The sequence below is a fragment of the Syngnathoides biaculeatus genome, chromosome 6 (assembly GCF_019802595.1).
Source record: "Syngnathoides biaculeatus isolate LvHL_M chromosome 6, ASM1980259v1, whole genome shotgun sequence".
NCBI lineage: Eukaryota > Metazoa > Chordata > Actinopteri > Syngnathiformes > Syngnathidae > Syngnathoides > Syngnathoides biaculeatus.
Genome location: NC_084645.1, coordinates 49,379 through 67,811, shown reverse-complemented (window position 1 = coordinate 67,811; position 18,433 = coordinate 49,379). Strand labels below are relative to the sequence as shown.

At 41.7% G+C, this 18,433-nt stretch overlaps 1 protein-coding gene across 3 annotated transcripts in view; it reads left to right on the top strand.

Annotated features, from left to right (window-relative positions):
- Positions 1 to 18,433, top strand: part of st3gal2 (ST3 beta-galactoside alpha-2,3-sialyltransferase 2) — a 48,356-nt gene that overhangs the window by 18,526 nt on the left and 11,397 nt on the right. For all 3 annotated transcript variants that reach the window (XM_061822351.1, XM_061822352.1, XM_061822350.1), the window contains exons 2-4: positions 6,564 to 8,705; positions 16,230 to 16,289; positions 16,514 to 16,647. In XM_061822351.1, the coding sequence (XP_061678335.1) occupies positions 8,313 to 8,705; positions 16,230 to 16,289; positions 16,514 to 16,647 (587 nt within the window). In that variant the 5' untranslated portion in view covers positions 6,564 to 8,312. The remainder of the gene's footprint in view (positions 1 to 6,563; positions 8,706 to 16,229; positions 16,290 to 16,513; positions 16,648 to 18,433) is intronic.

Genomic DNA, 18,433 nt, shown 5'->3' with positions numbered 1-18,433 from the left:
ACATCAGACATCCACTTACCGTAGATTATCGGCAAAAGCGATTCAATGAAATGCCTGCAAGACCAAAAAATTGTGAACGAAATAGATCGTTAAAAACAAGAGAAGTAATGGTTTTCAGTGATTTTTTTTTCATCTCAGTATCACTGAAAAATAATCTAAGCGCTCTTTAAAACCACATCATTTTGTCCACCAGGAAAACCGGACATTCTTCTTCTTCATTTTTCAGATGTTTCTGAGGTAAATCATGTAGCAATGAGAAATCTATGCCGGTGAAAATAGATATGAATCAGAGGACAAACGGTAAGCATGCGCGGGCACACAAGTACATTCATTTCTGTGAACTATTCGGGACCGGTGTGCACAAACAGTCACACATAGCTGATTGGCATTCCACCAGCGAAGAGATGTCTGATGATGGGTTTAATTGGACACAGGGGAACTGTGTGAGGGATGAGATGCATAGACTGTGCCTTTTGCCCCCCTCGCTTTATTTCTCCTAGTCTCCCGTCCATCTGCGTGACTGTCCAACACGGTGAAAATAAATATTTTGAAATAAGGAGAGACAGTTGAAGAAGTTCCCTAATTATAAAATTAGATATTTTTTTACGTTTTCCAATTATTTTTTTTGACAATTAAAAATAAATCTGATCTAAAAATCTAAAATGATACTTTATTTCAACAACTACACGTCCACCTAAAATGTACCAAAGCTGCAGGTTTGCATGAACACAATGCAGCACATTTGTCAATCAATTTTCATATGTGTTGTTCGTCTGACTTGGAAATGAATCGCAAAACATTTAATTTGTATATTGATGTAAATGGTACTCAATAGGTAGTAATGCAAAATGCATAATGTAAGTCTTTTGAACAATTCATGTCTGCAGTAATGTAGTGACATTTGAGTGATACAACTTAATTACAAAAAAAAGCAAAAATCTGAGAACAATCTGACAGGCGGGTGTTGATATTTAGTTTCCATGGGTACAGCCTAGTTGAAGCCTGAAGTTAAAGTTTGATTTGTCATTGCAGCAAACAGATTGCCATCATCTGGAATTATTTCCTCATCGTGCTGCAGTTCATATAATGATTGATTGACTTGTGCCCTTTTGCTATGCGCCATTTCTTTTCCCATTGAAAATGGCAGGAAAGTGTAAAAAGCAAAAACTGAAGGTTAGTCAGTCAATAAATTGATCTGGAGACAACCTGAAGTTGGCTTTTCAGAAGAAAATGGTTGCTAATATCCTATGTTCAAGGCTGTAAAGCCATTGACCGAAATCCGTATGGCCATATACTGAAACGTACAGTATGTAATGATTTGTATTCTGTTGCTTCAATCAATGATTTAGCCATAGGGGAAACGTGTAATGACAAAGGTCTGGTCTTGTAGTGCGATGACTGATATCAAATGAGATTGAGGAGCCAAAGGAAGCTGAACACCGCAAAACAAAGATGAATTCTGGGAGGTGAAAGCAATAAAAATGAAGGGAAGATGTTTGGAACCTGTTTGAAAATTAGTAACACATCTGCAAGTGAAAAATATATCCGCCATATCAAGAACAAACAAAGAACTTGCATAGATGGTAATAATAGTAGGCATGCTAATCTAATAATTTCTGGGAATAATAAGTCAGTCTTGCATTGTGGCAAAACACAGTTGGTGCAAGTGTGGCATCCAACGATTTGTTTGGATTTTAAAATTGTCCCCATACATAATAAAGTACAGTGAACCTCCCGTATTCGCAGTTCGACGTTCGCAAAATCCAATCTTTATATTTTTGACAAACCTATACTTTATCCGCTGAAAACTCACCGACAGAGTTTGCTGTTTTTGTGACTTCACAGTGTTGCTTTTCTGCTACCTTTTGCCATCCAGTGACCAAGGAAATACAATATAATACAAAAGGATTATTACATTTATATAAAACAATTATGAAAATGTATTAATCATTTAGCGCTGTTTATCTTTAAATTGTCTAAATATTCTGATTTCAACATCTCAATCTTCTTCTTTTCTTCTTTGTTTCCTTTCGGCTTGTCCCTTTAGGGGTGGCCACAGTGTGTCATCTTTTTCCATCTAAGCCTATCTCGTGCATCTTCCTCTCTAACACCCACAGTCTTCATGTCCTCCCTCACAACATCCATCAACATCCATTTCAACACCTCAATATTTAAAAAAATAAATATTAGTAAATTTTCTGATTTTTGTTGTCCTCAATGAAAACATAGATTCTGTGATATGTTTTTTTTTTAAATACGACATTTGCAAACATTTGCTTTTACTTTGGAAAACAATTATCTGCATTTTTGCCTCTTTTCTGACATGTAATGGATCAAACCAGCATTTGAACCATGATTAATTTATGGGAAAAAGTAAGTCACTTTAATCTAAAATGTTTGGCCTGGCAGAGAGGCTACTGCCCGTCAATGGACTGTGGCATCTTAATGACTGGCCTTTTGCATTCCGAAACAATGATACCATTCGAGGTCGGGGGTGTGCCTCCAACCAACATGGTTGGAGTATAAATAGTTGTGTTTCACAACCCCCTCACCCCCCGCAAAAAAAAAAAAATGTCTACATTTGTTCTAACTTAGCCTTGTTACATGAACTGATGAAAGACGATTTGTAAGACAACCAGGACAGTCCAGTTGCAATCGATTCAATGCCCTAACAAAGATATACAGTAGCATGTACGTACATCAGATATTCACTGAAACCTTACAATTGGAATTCAATTTCAACTGTCCAGTCAACCCTGCAATGTATCTTATCAGAATTGCTCAGGTGATTTTTCCTGATCAGGTCACTTTTGCACATCACATTTATGGACAAATTAAATACAATTTGACATAGACAAAATAATAAACAAAATCATCCTGGAACATACATCCAGTCTTATCAACCGCCAATAACATTTGGTTATAGTTGTACCTACAGCCCAACTACAGCCCGAGTGACTGATTGTACTTTCTAAACTTGAAGTTTTGCCAACTATGTATAATTAACTTACCTTATACATTTTGGGCCAAAGAATAAAACAGCTGTGATTGCTGAAGTTTGCCAAATTTGAGTTAAAAATTAGGTCAGCATCAATGTGCATAATGCTTGTATCCAGATGGCCGAGCCTTCATTGGTACAGAGGATGAGAGAGAGGTGATGTTTAATCTATTATTAGTCCGGTGGTTTTCAAACTGAGGGGCGGGGCACAGTGTTATGAACACCATGAACACTTTTCATTTTTAAATTACAACCAGCTGTTGTTCACGTTTTTGTTGCTTCCGAGAGAAAAGTTTGACAAGCACTGCGTTACTCTGTGTTTCTTTGAAGGTCATCTCTGTTGTCTAAAATCACAATAATGGACCTTTCCGACGGGCGATCTTCAGCTCCGCTCCCCTTAGCTACATTTGGCATGCCCCACAATCTTCCAAAATGGCAACTGAACATAATGGGTTTGAACTGGATCCTCTATCGTGTATTCCAGATAGTATTGGGGTATGTTTTTTGCCAAATGCGTCAGACTTGTCCAAGAGAGTTCTAACTAACTAACTTTTAACTATTTCACGCAAGGATATGTACACGGATTTAAGATTTTGGACAGAGCCGGATGCATTGTCAGAGTTCCAGCGACATGTTGGATATTGATGCAAAAAAGTTTGACGCCTCACAAACTTCATATTGAAATCCAAAAAGATAAAATTGTGGAATTGTACTGCTTTGGAAAATGAATAACCGGGCCCCTTGTAATCTAGCCGGATATCTTTCATCAGAATTCCACATTCCCCAAGCGCATCTGAGGACAATTTTGTTCGTAACATTAACTTTTCAAACCGCACACGACCGATAACCAGGTTTGCTTGTGGGATATGGCGACAATAGGGGTGGGTCAAGCCAGGGGTTAAGACAATGCGGCTACCGTATCTGATTGGCTATTATTGTACGAGTGATTGACAGGTCAGAAAGGTCAATTGTAGTAGTAGTCTGCCAAATACTATGAAGATATGAATAAGTTTCAGGTAGGGTAACTGATATGACAAACATGGATGCAACTTAACACCACACTCTATATATATCTGTGTAATAGGTTTTGAGCAAATTTTTAATTGGTAAAATCAATATGAATCATCCCCGTTGTAAAAGAAAAGCTGGTATGTTCCCATCAACATAATTACTTGACCTGTATGAATCTGCGCGGAGGGATTTAAGGAGAATTTTCATTAGGAAAATGACCAAATAAAAATGTGTATTGCGGTATTGTGTAAGGATAAAGCATTTTTTGTTCATCATTGCAGTCCCATGTACTTTTGACGTGAACACAATTTGTTTGGATTTGAATAGTAGGGATAATCTGGTTTAATGTCTAAACTGTCACCCTCATAAAAGCTGTCGTACTAGGAATGTAACGTTTTGAAATTCAAAACTGCCATACAAGTATATTACTCAATGAAAGAATGTATAATGTAATAAGTCTGGATCATCATTTGACTACAATTTATTGACTCAAACAATACAAGATTTTTCTTTTTAGGTATAGGTAAATCTTGCTCTGAATGTTCTGTTTCTATGTCAGTGTCATATTGATAAAAATACGACAATTGGAAATCCATCTGGTGCTGTGTAAAATGTCAGCATCTTGTACCAGCCAGTATCAGCAAGTATCAAATGGTTTTGCTTTTCCTTTGGCATTTATTCATATATTTTTTTTTTTTGCAAGAGAATAAGAGGAGAGTTAAAATGTGGAAAGTAGATTTTTGCTCAGAGTTCAAATGTCACCATACATGTCATCTCTAGCTATAAAGAGAGTAGATCTGTCATATCTTTTTTTTACTAAATTACTGTCAGTAGTTTCTAAATTCCTTTTACTTGCATTGTTTTGTATGGGGGAATTGTTTTCAATGACTGATTACATTGGTTTGTGAGCATCCCGGAATAAATTGATTAACTTTCGGTGTTACACTCTACTACTGCACATGTTATGGCCGAGAGGTACAATTTAGCCCCTGTGTTCAAATGAGAGCACTCAACATGAGAAAGAACAAGAGTTTCGACTTGGACTTATGTCACCTGATAAAAAGAAACATTGTTAGTCATTGTTACAGAAATGGAATACAGAGAGATGGTTGTGAGTCATAACACCAGCTGTGGAAAGGAGAAGGCATCAATTTTATTTTTTTTTTAAATCGATTCTGTAGTATAGACGATGGAGAGCAGAGAAAATGTGGGTGGAGGTTAATTGCAGATTCAACAGGAAAGTTTCTTGTCAAGCTAGACTGAAATCATCCAGCCGTCCATTTTCCACATTGCTAATCTTCACTAGGGTCGCGGGTATGCTGGAGCCTATCCCAGCTAAAGTAAATGTGGGCAGGAGGCAGGGTAGACCCTGAACTGGTTGCTAACCAATCGCAGGTCACATATGAGCAAACAACCATGCACACTCACATTCATACCTATGGACAATTTTCAGTCTTCAATTATGCATACATGTTTTTGGGATTTGGTTGGAAACCTGAGTACCCGGAGAACATGTCAACGCCATACAGGTGAAGTCGGATTTGAACCCAGGTCCTCAGAACTGGATGTTCTAAAAAGCCATCACTCTCCCGCCAGGCTGAAATCAAGGCAACAAAAATTTACTTCATAGAAAAGAAAACACAAATGTCAAATTCGCCTATTGCAACTTGTTGCAGAGATGTATGAGACCGAGAAGGCTTTCACACAATAGCATGTGCTTTGTGTCTTTATATGACACATGTTTGGCTTAGCAGTGCATCTTAGTTTGTAGTTTAGTGAAAACCTTGTGCACATATAGTACTTATAGCCTTTTGTTGACCGCTGTATGGGATTTAACAAGACACCAGTGAATAAACTGAAAATATAAAATACTGTAGATGCTTTCAGTAAAAACATTTATAGCCAACACTTATCTCTATTGGTTTGCAGCTGGCCTACAAATGAATAATAAATGCACTTGCATCCAGATCATTTGTTAATAAACCCAAAGGAGTAAAGGCATGTTTCATGCTCATCTTAACTGTATCCCTGGGCATCAATGACAAAGATAGGAACACTAACAAGCCACTAAACGGAACGGAAAAGCTAGATCAATGAAGTGCAAATGTGAAAAGATCCCAACTAAGTCCACCTTTACATTTATGGTCACTCCCTTCTGAGTCGTGTTATTGGTGTGTTGATCATTCTATTAATTCATACTCAACCTACTTGATGGGCATCAACACAACCCTGATTCAGGTAGAGGACATGGCCTGAGGATAAGCAGCAGCAATCTCGGTTGTAGTCAACCAACCCCCAGGCCCTACACACATTCCACATTTATGCGGGCAGATTTGCTCCAAGCACATGATGTGGCTGCACCAGTCCACAAAATTAAAATACTTTTAATATTTAAACCTCTGTTAATCTGGCCATGGTATTTACCAGTGGTTGAGTGTAAAATGTATTAATGGGACTAACCGCAAATAGAGCACTGCTACATCCTGAAGATAAATGGTGGTAAGTGGTCACTGACGTTCTACCCCTTTCTCTCTCTTTCACTTTTGCTTTTCAGATTGGAAGAAAAATCTTGGTTCCTATCAGATTGGATTCCACACGGATCGTCAGAAATGGAATGAACAATTTCATCTTTCCTTGAAATCCCTGTGTACTGCCTCAGAAGTCCAGGTTGGAGAAAAACGTGTTTTTGCATTGGATCAAAAAATTCCCAATTACTTGGTTTGGGGAGTGAGTTCAGCAGTCTTCCATGGGTGTCCAATTCATGAAATGGAGCTACCACTGAGCATGAACAGCACCACTGCAGTGCAGCATCAACAGTCATCCTTGCAAATGTGACCCTGCCAGCCACACATTCACACAATTAAATCAATGCAACGGGCAGACGTTGCACTAACCCCAGCGCATACACATTAGCTCTAAGGCACAAAGTCGCACATACCCCACATGTCTGCAGTCTGTGGCTAGCAGGACAGATGCTGTCCCCACCCTCCCTCCTATGGTCCCCTCAGACCCAGCTGGTGAGAAGATGAGATTCAAGATTGATTGGTTCAGTCATCTATTTTTTCCAACGCACCCTCTCCGCATCAGTAACCCCGGTCTGGCCTGTCATCTCGCAGCCAAGTCCTTCATTGAAACATCATCATGGGTTATTTCTTTTGTAAATAAACCACAAAAATCCTTGAAGTGAGTCTTACAGATTTTTTTTTCTGGACTTGACTGCAATCAGAACTCTGCAATTGCATTACTGACATCTGAATGGTGTTCACTGGAGGTTTTATCCTTACCCCAAGAACGTTTGAGTCTTAAAACCCAGAGCAGGAGCGCCTCTAGTCCTTAATTCTCCAAGCAGAGAAGCTTGTGTGAAGCAATGAAAGGAAAGAGCGATTTGAGGAAAGCAGTCAGTAAGTACAATGGAAGCAAGTAGGGCAGCAGTACAAAAAGTGAAAGAGCAAGACGACAACAAGGTGATTTTTGTCTAGAATGACTCGAGATGTGACAGATTACCCTTCAGGCTGGACCTCCTCCCTTTTACTGCCCCTCCTCCTGCATTCATCTCTCCCTCTCTCCGCTGCGCTCAACGAGATTGCAAGCTATCTTGGGCTCTGACTACAGTGCAACGAAAGACACGGGGAAAGAGAAAGCAGACTGCTTGAGCCCTGGTAGAGAGGAGTGGAACGACGACCTGCTGCATCTGCGCTCTCTCGTTGCTGGATTGACATTTAAAGCAAGAAAAAAAAGGAAAGAAATGAGAGCAATGGACATAAAGAAACGAGAGGACCTGCAGGGACATCGGGGTAAAGAAAAGGATACAAAAGCTGATGTAGAGCTCGTGTCAGTGGAAAAGGAAAGGAATACGTCAGACTGGAGCTGGATGTAATTCAACGGCAACTTTGGTGTGTGAGGCGAGCACATTTGTGGAGGGGGAAAAAAAAGCTGAGAGAGAGTAAGTGTAGGAAAATCGCCAAGTGCCGAGCTTGTGTGGGACAAATATACTTTGACACTGTCCTGTGTATATTTACTTAATTCATATCTGTGTGCGACCTCATAGTCCACAGCGCTAACCGGGAGGTTGCCCCAATCAGGCTCACCAGAGCTTGGTGGCTGGTACACGCAGGAAGCAGAGGAAAAGCATAGGAGGGATACAGTGGCAGGCCCAGGGGCGGGGGCATGGCCATGGGGGGGCCGCATCCCTTCCTCCGCCCTCCACCGGGACAGGCGCTGGGGCTTTTGGGGTGGGGGGCCTTTCAGGGGTGCACCAAGACTCTCAGAGCTCAGGCCTTGGCTAAGCAGACCAGCCCCTGGGATGGGGGACTCAGGTAGTGTGGAAGGTAGCGGAGCTGAGAAAGCAAGACGGGCAAGATGTTCTCGGAGAGTCTGGGTTATACTTGGCTCGCTGGTTCTTTTCTTTCTCACCTCGCTCTTCTTCTCCGTCTCATTACGGGGTGGAATCAGCTTTAATTACCTGGAACCACCCGGCTGGGAGGATTCTCGGCGAGTGAAGTTGGTGCCCAACTACGTGGGCTCACACAGACAGCCCCCCTCTGATGCTCAGCAACAGCAAACATGTGCCTGCTCTCGTTGTGTGGGAGATCCCGGTGTCTCGGACTGGTTTGATGAGAACTACGACCCAGATATCTCACCTGTTTGGACCAGAGACAATATCCAGCTCCCCTCTGATGTCTACTACTGGTGGGTGGTAAGTAACAATCCACTTTTCCTGCACAAGTTCAGGTACTATATAGCAAAACAAACACTCCACGTAGCACACATGCAAACGCAACCCTTTTTGCTCATGATCCATTTCCAAACAGACACAAGTGTCTTTGAGCCTCTTATTATTGCCAACAAAGTGGATACTAATTTCTTAAAAGTCCTACACAACAGTGGTGCCTTGAGATATGAGTTTAATTTGTCCCTTGGCCACGCTCGTAACTCAAAACATATCGCAAGTCATCTTTTCCCATTGAAATGAATTGAAATGCCATTAATCTATTACAGCCTTCCCTACAAATACAACAACAATTGTTTTGTATTTTAATGAGGAAGAATAGTACTCAATAATGATGTAGTTTATCAACAATACAGTTATGACATGATTAAATAGCTTTCAAAAGAATTGAGAACTTTTTGTCACACTGCATCAATTAAATGCTCCTGAGTCTGGTCTATCAGAAAATTGATGGATGGATGTCTGCCTACAAAGTTGTTGCTGAACCATCAGTGTTCGGTCTCTTGCTTAATGGGATAAAACACTTCAAAATAGATGATAATCCTCCATAGCATTGAAATGGTGGGGCTATTTAGGCCATTTCTCAATTCACATAGTGTAATTCTATTTCTGAAGTTTGACAGTAAACTGTGAGTGCCATTATCATGCTTGAGGCCTCTTTTTTTTTATTGATCGTTCACTATTTGCCCAAGTGCAGTTTATTGCAGAGTGTTGGGTTGAGTTCAATGGCACCATGAAGCGCTCATGTTGCAAGTCTGTGCTTGCAAGTCGAAGCTGGTTCCAAGGTTCCAGGTTCCATCTCATAACCTCTTCATACAACTCTTCCAAAGTTAAGATGTGTTTCATTTACAGGTACCTACAATGCCCTCTGTGCCAAACCAGATTTTAACACCCAATCTTGATTTTGTGTGTGTGCGTGTGTGTGTAAGAGAGAGAGAGAGCACAGTGAGCAATGTGTTTCTGAATAACAGAATCTTTTGGTGTAAAACAGATTATTGTCCAGTTTTATTATTCATATTTATGGGGGAAAAAAATCAAACATTTATTGAGCAGTTGTTTGTGACCCTCCGTGCTGCCGCCGACTCTGGAGCTGAATTGTGACAGGATCACTTCAATCGATTTGCTGGAGCTATAAACACGCATTAAAGCTGCCTGGGGGACCATGTTTCAACCATTGCCAGCCTTGACAAAATATGAAAGAAGTGCAGGAACCCCATTGGAATGTGACACTCCAGGAGGCAACATATTGGCATCCGTGATAAACCTCGGGCTGAACCGTATTGCACCAATGACCCTCTGGTACTCAACAGCCCCTTGTGCCCACAGCCTGTGGCCTGGAGAAAATTAGCAAGGCTTGAGTACTGAAGAAATAAATGGCCAAAATCCCACAATACACTAGATTTCAAGAATTTTGGGTAGCTGTGGCTGCTGGAAAACTTGGCTAAACATTGACTTGCATACTTAGCTATCCTAGCAATGGAACCGCTGCAGTTTAACACACTTCAGGCAACACATTGATCAAAAAAAACAGTTAAAAATGCTGTCATGTATAACGTCAGGCAAAACTGTAGGGAGAACCTTGAGAATATTGGTAGGATTAATCGCTGCAACAGGGTGTTTGTGTTCAGCGGCACGGTGGATCAGCTGGTAAAGCGTTGGCCTCACAGTTCTGAGGACTTGGGTTCGATCCCGGCCCCACCTGTGCGGAGTTTGCATGTTCTCCCTGTGCCTGTGTGGGTTTTCTCCAGGCACTCCTGTTTCCTCCCACATTCCAAAAACATGATTGGTCACTCTAAATTGCTCCTAAGTATGATTGTTTGTGCGGCTGTTTGTCTCTATGTGCCCTTTGCGATTGGCTGGCTGCCCGTTGACAGCTGGGATAGGCTCAATCACTACCCACACCCCTTGTGAGGATAAGTGGCAAAAAAAATGGCAGATGGATGGATGTTTGTGTTGTTTATTGTTTGGGCTGCCATTGATGCAAAGAAAGCTTCATGATGACCAGAGAACGAATGTATAATTTCAATGATACATACGGGTATGTCTTGGATGCTCAGTATATTATGGAGCATTTATTTTAAAGCAATTATTGGCATTATTGTAGATGGACATCCCGTAGAGATTTGCTTAGTTCATATAAATTATCATGTGGCCTTTACAATCTTAAAAGCAGAGCTACCAAGATGTATATTTTAGAATTTAGACTTTACACCGATCTCATTGGTGCTATCGGTATCGGACGATAATTAGCATTTTATGCCGGCTTTCATGCTGATCCGATCAATGACATAATCGATCAGCTGCGCACAAGACATTTAAATCAATGTCTCCGTCGTTTATGATTTTAAAAGCTTATATTTTAGCCTTGTCACTTTTCTTGTGCTCTACTGTAACTATCTGACATCCAATACATTTCTGTCAATCTTTTCGGCAAAAAAACAGGTTGTCGGTATGGGAATATTTTGCGGTGTCTCAGACAAACAATGCGTAAGTTATTTGTCGTCTGTGCACAACTCAAGTACGTCAGGGGGAAATGCTTCAGTCCAACAAAATTTGATCGGGCACCTGAAGAATGTACACAAGCAGGAACACGCTGCGTTCGAGCAATGCAGCGTGGGAAAAAAAAGGGAAAATCCAGATGCTCAACACCCGTCAATATAGCCCAGACAGTGAGAATGTGAGAGTAAGCATGTCATTAAAAGCATTTGCTAAAATAAATTTAATTACAGTCTGTTCACGCCCATCATTTCTTACACCATCAAAGGATAGATTAAGAGTTAAGGAAGAAGCAGGATGCTGGTTGAGAATTAAAACTTTGGATATTTGCAAGTGAGATGCCAGCTCCATTTAATTTTGAATGTACCAAGCGAGGGATCAACCTTGTGTACATTCTGGTCACAAGCTATGCTTTTTCATCGACAGGCACAATATACATTACGGGTATAGTTTAGGATTGATGTTACACATTTGATGCGATGGTTACGATGGCTTGAGCTGAGGCAATGCGGGGGCACAGCCTGAAAATGGACAATATTTTCACTGCAGGGGAAAGCTTCAGTGCATTTTGATTAACTGTTACCTATGACGTGAAGACGCTGTGCGACGGACATCATAATTTTGAATCGCGTCAAAACTAATGGCTCAAGAAAACCACCCGACTGAACTACGCCGCAGTGTACGTGGTAAGGCAACTGTTTATTTCCCAATCGACAAGACCAGAATGTATGCAATGTAGATCCCTCACTCAGTACCTTCCAAAATGAATGGAGTAAGCCTGTGGGATTTCCAAGAATGTCTGTGAAATGGAGCACTCCCTTTCGGGGTTTCCGTATTTCTAATTTTTTTTGTCTTTTTGTAAAAGAGTTTCTGCTTTTGTGTGTTCTGAAATATTAAAATGTTGCATGTTCTGTATTTGTGTTTTCTGAATGTTAAAGTGTTTCAGAATTTGTTTTATTGTTTTGCACTTCCAGGCCACCGTAGGTTGTGGGAGCATATGTGGCTTCAAGTCAGAAGGCTCAGTACAGCTCATACTGCAAAATACTGCAAACACTGACTAACAGCTGCCAAGTCATTAGGTCACACTGCAACAGGGAGTTGATGAACTAGGGAGGAGGAGGGTGAGGAAAGGGAGGGGAAAAAAAAGCACAGAAGATGTTTGGGGGGGAAGGGTACAAATTATCTGCTGCAGACCTGTGAGACCAATAGGAGCTGGCGCAGCCTTGAATCCCTCCCTGCATGCGTTTTAACCTGGTTTTGAACCTGTTGAATAATATTCATATGCCTGGCCCTTTTCCTTATGTGGATGCAAACCAATTGTAAAAATCGCCAATATTCCGTGATAAAAGAATGGAATGAATTAACATTCATATGCACGAGTATACAGTACAGGTATACCATGGATACTATACTCCGTGAAAAGGAGAAGGGGATGTAAGCAGATTCACATTCCAAGCAGAAAACTTACATAATGTCCAAAGCATTTTCGAACGGCATGAGTATTTGAATGTCATGGAAGTCAAAGATAATCAGCAGTGATCTTTAGTGCCCTTGTTGGTTTCATTTGGGTAGGTTTCTACTTCTTGTTTTGTAACCCACTTCCGTTTTCGTGAAAGAATCCTCACCTATATTTGGTATTGATCATCATTTTGTTTACATATTTGGTGTATTCGGTATTGATAATCATTTTGTTTATATATTTGAGTCCGCAAGCAGGCGCACTGAGTAAAAATGTGGACCGTTGGGCTCTCACACTATCCGTTAGTTTGCTATCTGCCGATTGGTCTCTTGTGATCATCAAAAGGTAGCATTATCAGTGTTTCCTGACATATAATGTACATTTATTTGGGCTGGGTAGCTGCCACTAATGCCGTACATTTTGGATTTTGCTATGTGGAGATTGTCCCACTGTTTGATCTTCTGTGTGTCTGCTAATCAAAAGCACCGCTGATCTTTCTGATCCGAGAGTGCAATTACAGTACTTCAAATAGCTGGAGACTCAAAAGTTTCGCAATTTACATTTGAGAATCGATTTCTTTGGGTGCCAGCCGCTGGATACCCACTAACTCAGTTAGATTTCCATCCTGATAGAAAAACACTGGTTATACATGTTGTGATATAATGATGATTTTATGTTACGTGTTTGGTTTCACTTTATGCTGTTGTATATCAAGTGTTTACATCATGGTAGGATTGAACAGGAAATTTCCTCCTACATTCACTATTATTACAGAAACATTGCTTGCACAGTTATTAAAGGGAAATTCCGGTGGTTTGAATCAACAATGTATTCAATAGGTTATGTCATGTGTACTGTACCTTGACAATGTGATGTTAATCCTCTCCCATTTAGTGGTGTTTTTAGAAGATTTTTATAGGCATCTACGAATATTCATGAGCGCCGCCATTTTGATGACCTACGTGCGCGGATGTGACGTAATAGGCACGCAACATAGAAATCCTCGCCGGTTTGTAGCGTCTTCACATGCGTTACTACCACGATCGGACACAGTAAAATGCTTTTCTGTATCGCTAAAATTCAGATAGAAATAATCCGCGAAATGTCTAGTGGCTGGTTCTGGCCAGTAAGAAAAAGAATCATTTAAGGATCGGAAACCCGAGTGCCCGGAGAAAACCTACGCAGGCACGGGGAGAACATGCAAACTCCCCAATTCTCCACACACACACACACACACACACACACACACACACACAAATCTCCATTTAAACAACAACAAAACAAAAAAAATCCACAAAAATGATACCCGGGTCCTCAGAACTGTAAGGCTAACACTTTACCAGCTGAGCTACTGTGCCGCAACTTGCACCAAGCCAAAGATCATTTCATTGTCAGTTGGACCCTAGCCACCCTGTTGGCTAAAACAACCTTTCCCACAATATAAGGCCTACCTTTCCCTGATGGGTTCTCCCACCCTTCATGGCGGCGACGAGTGCTGTCCTCAGTGCAGTCCTCCGCTAGCTGGTTTAAACGCACTCCAAAATCGATAGGATGGATGAATGATGTGTCCCGCGTGTTGGCCAACTCGCGTTCTTCATCAGATGAGGATAAATCCGAGAAATTAGCGCTGTCCATGATTGTGTAGGAATGTAACCGAGCCTTTGTGACGCACTTAATGTCCCGCGTGACGGCCAAGTGGTCAGACTCGCGTCATTCCCGTCCGAAGAACCATCCAAAAATTCTCCAATATTTACAACCACAGTTCAAATCTGTATGGAAGTATTCCTCCGTCTTCCCGATCAACCGATACTGCTATTTCTCCCTCAGATGAAGATAAATCCGATAAATCACCGCTGGCCACAAATGTTTCCCAACATAAGCGAGCCTTTGGTGCCGCGCCTTTATACATCACATCCGCGCATGTAGGTCATGTGACTCGCCAAACTGGCAGCGCCCATTAAAATTAGGAACTGTCGATAAAAACCTTCTCCAAAAACCATTAAATGAGAGAGGATTAACATCTAATTGTTAAGGTACAGTATATATGACAAGACCTATTGGATACATTGGTAATCCAAACCACTGGAATTTCCCTTTAAACATTTAATGATGGTGAAATTTTGGACCCTCTAACAGTTATTTCAAAAATATATTAATTCAAAATTTGATGCTTCATGCAACACAGTGCTGTAGAGGTTTGCACATCTTCGCAAGTTTGAATCTCAGCTCAGGCCATACTGAGTGTGGCGTTAGTATCTTGTACCTGTGCTTCCATGGGTTTTCTCCAGGGAGGATACGCCACCTTCCTCCCGCATCGCAAAAGCATGCATCCAATTGAAGCTCTACCCTGATGGATTGTGTCCTTCATGTTGATTGTCATTACAGCTTCAGTTTTAACTCATGCCGGTGGATAAGAAAAGTGATAGTTTAATGTACGTATAGTGTGTCATTCTTTACTGGCTGTCCTGAAAAATAAAATACCCGTGTGTTAGAAGTGGCTGCCAGTCATCTCCTACCTTAGTAGTCAGTTTACAGAAAGATGAATGGCCCCGGAACAACAGAGGTGCAATATGCCAAGCTGGATTTGGCATCATGCGGGGAGCATCAAGACAGCAAAGCTGAAGGATGGAGGGATGAATAAAGATGGGGGAAAAAGAAACAAACGACAAGGCAGGCACCAGCTGGAGAGTGAGAGAGGTAATGGGGGAGTAGAAGACAGATTTAGTGCTCCCTTATCGGTACTGATGAGCTGCGTGGCGTTCGGGCGCCCCAAAGAAACGAAGAAAGACGAGGAGGAGAAACAAAGAGGGAGCAGGGGAAATTAGAGAGAAGGAATTAGACATGAGGGCATGCTGGCTGCTGGGGAAGATGTGGGGATGGAAATATTGGGCAACAAAATGTGTGTCAGGAGAAGGGAAACTAGACCGATGATGAGGCAACTGTTCTGGTTCGGTGCAGGAATTATGATGAATGAATGCATGGGCCCCTGTGGTTTGCCCAGTTGTTTGAGTCGGGTACATCTGTATGTAATTTTTTTCCATTATAGTACAATGGAGTGCGGATAATGAAAACACCCAGAGAAAAACGGTCATTATTATAATGCTTCCTCCCCCCCCCCAAAAAAAATTGTTTAACATGCGGGGGATAGCCCAGCAATAAGCATTTTCTGACTTTGTACTCCACCCCCCTCAGAAAAAAGAAAACGAAGAAAGAAAATTAAATTGGAAAAATAGCTAAAAAATAGCCACAAAAAAGGAATGTCTGGAGTTTGCATGTTCTCCCTGTGCCTGCGTGGGTTTTCTCCGGGCAATAGGGTTTCCTCCCACATCCCAAAAACATGTATTAATTGAAGACTCTAAATTGCCTCGTAGGTGTGAATGATTCTTTTTTGTTGCATAATTTCATCCAGCCAGCAAGCGAGGGCATATACAAGCGCACACACGAACACAAATGTGCACACACATTGCTGAATTTCAATGATAAGACGTACTGTAGTTCCTCAGCAGGATGTCCTAACAATATTTTCCTCTCTCTAGATGTTGCAGCCCCAGTTTAAACCCCACAGCATCCAGCAGGTGCTGCATAGGTTGTTCCAGGTATCCAATTAAACTTGTCATTTTACTTTACTACTTTTAAATGAGCAAAGTTTAAGTTTTTAAAGTGACTGAACTTCCTTGCCTGAATTTCATTACATGGAATTGTTTAGGTTTTTTTTTTTCAAAATTTGTATTTCTGAGAGGGACTTTATGATCACATCTACTAATTTACATCTCCAGCATATTTACTCCCTCCGATATTTCGCCATTGTGCTTTCTGACAGGTGATTCCTGGACGATCTCCGTACAGCTTATGGGATGCGGCGCGATGCCTACGGTGCGCCGTCGTGGGGAATTCTGGAAACCTGCGCGGGGCCGGATACGGGGCGACCATAGATGGACACAACTACGTCATGAGGTGAGAAGAGTGAATTGCGTCGATGCACTCCCTGAGAAGGGTTGCGTTAGGAAGGGCATCCGGCGTAAAAATTGTGCCAAACATATATATGTGCGTTTATTTGAGATGACACGCTGTGGCGACCCCGAAAGGGACAAGCCGAAAGAAACTTACTTACATGGGAAGCGTATTAAGTGAGGGAAGAAAGTGAGGACGCAGATGGCGAAAGAACTCCGTCATTCAGCCCAGTATGTGAAAATAAAGTTACATCATGGGTAAAAGACGAGAAACTAAACAGATGTGCATCAAATGCAATATTTAATCTTAATGTTTTGAATGTCCCTATTGGTGGACTGTGGGGGCAGGGGAAGAGAGGGAGGGGGGGAGGGTGTCATTGACTTCTTCTTGGGAGGTCAAGAATTACATTGCCTGTGTTGAGAGTAAATCCTTTGGTCTCAATCTATTCCCTCTGTTGTGTTGTGCCAAGAGCAAATCCCCGAGATAAAACATTAGTTGGAAAGTTACGTGATCAGCAATCAATTCCCACAAAGTTTATGTATGCTTTATACACACACACACATTACCTTAAATTACGGCTGGGCAATACTGAACTGATGGGAGAGACCCGTGTACTCGTCAGTGGATGCAAATATTCAAGTTGTCACTGGCAACAGACGTTTAAAATTGTTGGGCTGAGGTAGGCAGGGCTTATTATATTGTGCAGCTCTCGTTGATTGTGGTATCTCAATGTTAAGAGAAGAAATCAAAAAGGCGTACAAGCTTTCCTTTTGAAGTCGACGTACGTGGGCAGCAACCTTTCTGACTCTGCTATCATGGCCCATGTTCTCCTATCTGTCGTTTGACTCTAATTGGTATGTAAAATGAGCTCCAGCGCTGCCGCCCACCTCCTGCCTGTCTGGACAAACTGAATTCACAGTGGCCACACAATTGGATACAAAATACAACATAGCATAAAATGTGATCCCGTAGCTTTAGTTGTACCATCTAACTTTTGACACAAGTTGTTCTCTGACTTAGTGCCTCCATTGCATTGTCTGGATCGTTCTGCAGGGGTGGCCAACCCGCAGCTCTTTGCCTCCTTTCGTGTGGCTCTCGTGAAGGCACCAAAGCGTATCGAAGTTCTGTTCATGTGCGTGCGCGCGTGCTTTTCTTGAGGTCATTACGGAAGTTGCGAGCAAGCATTGCTTGCGTTGATTACAGTAAATGCATGCGCGCTTTGCTTGAGTTTATTACTGGTATTGTGACAACAAGCTCTGCGTGTGCGTGCGTTGTGCGTCGCCATGTGAGTGAGACGGAACTGCGGGAGGGTGGGAAGGGGAAGCGCAATGACGACTGGGGAAGGCTGGCTTTACTGTTCCCGCCACCCAGCTCAGTTGTGCAACGAGCAGGACAACCTTGGCATGGAGAATACGTCTCCCCTGCATCTCCAGACCACGACCACAATCACCATCACATGACCGCAGCAGGAAAGGTTAGCGCAGTATTTTTGCAAAACTGAAATGTGCATTGAATGATCTTTGGAGAAAATAGTTTGTCGATTTTGCACTCAAAATGCCAGGGAAAATGCACAGTTGGACAAAAATATGTGGATGAACACAGGACGTTTTTATCAGAGTGGGAGAGCTCTTTCCTTTTTTTCTTTCAGCCTTTTGTTTCAGGCATCTGTCGCATTTCACAGCTTCAAATCTTCACTTCAGCTCACTCCATCTGAACATTGACCTGGAAATTCCAAAAAGTACTAAACTTCCCAGTCACTAGTTAGTCACTTTGAAAAATCACACAGAAA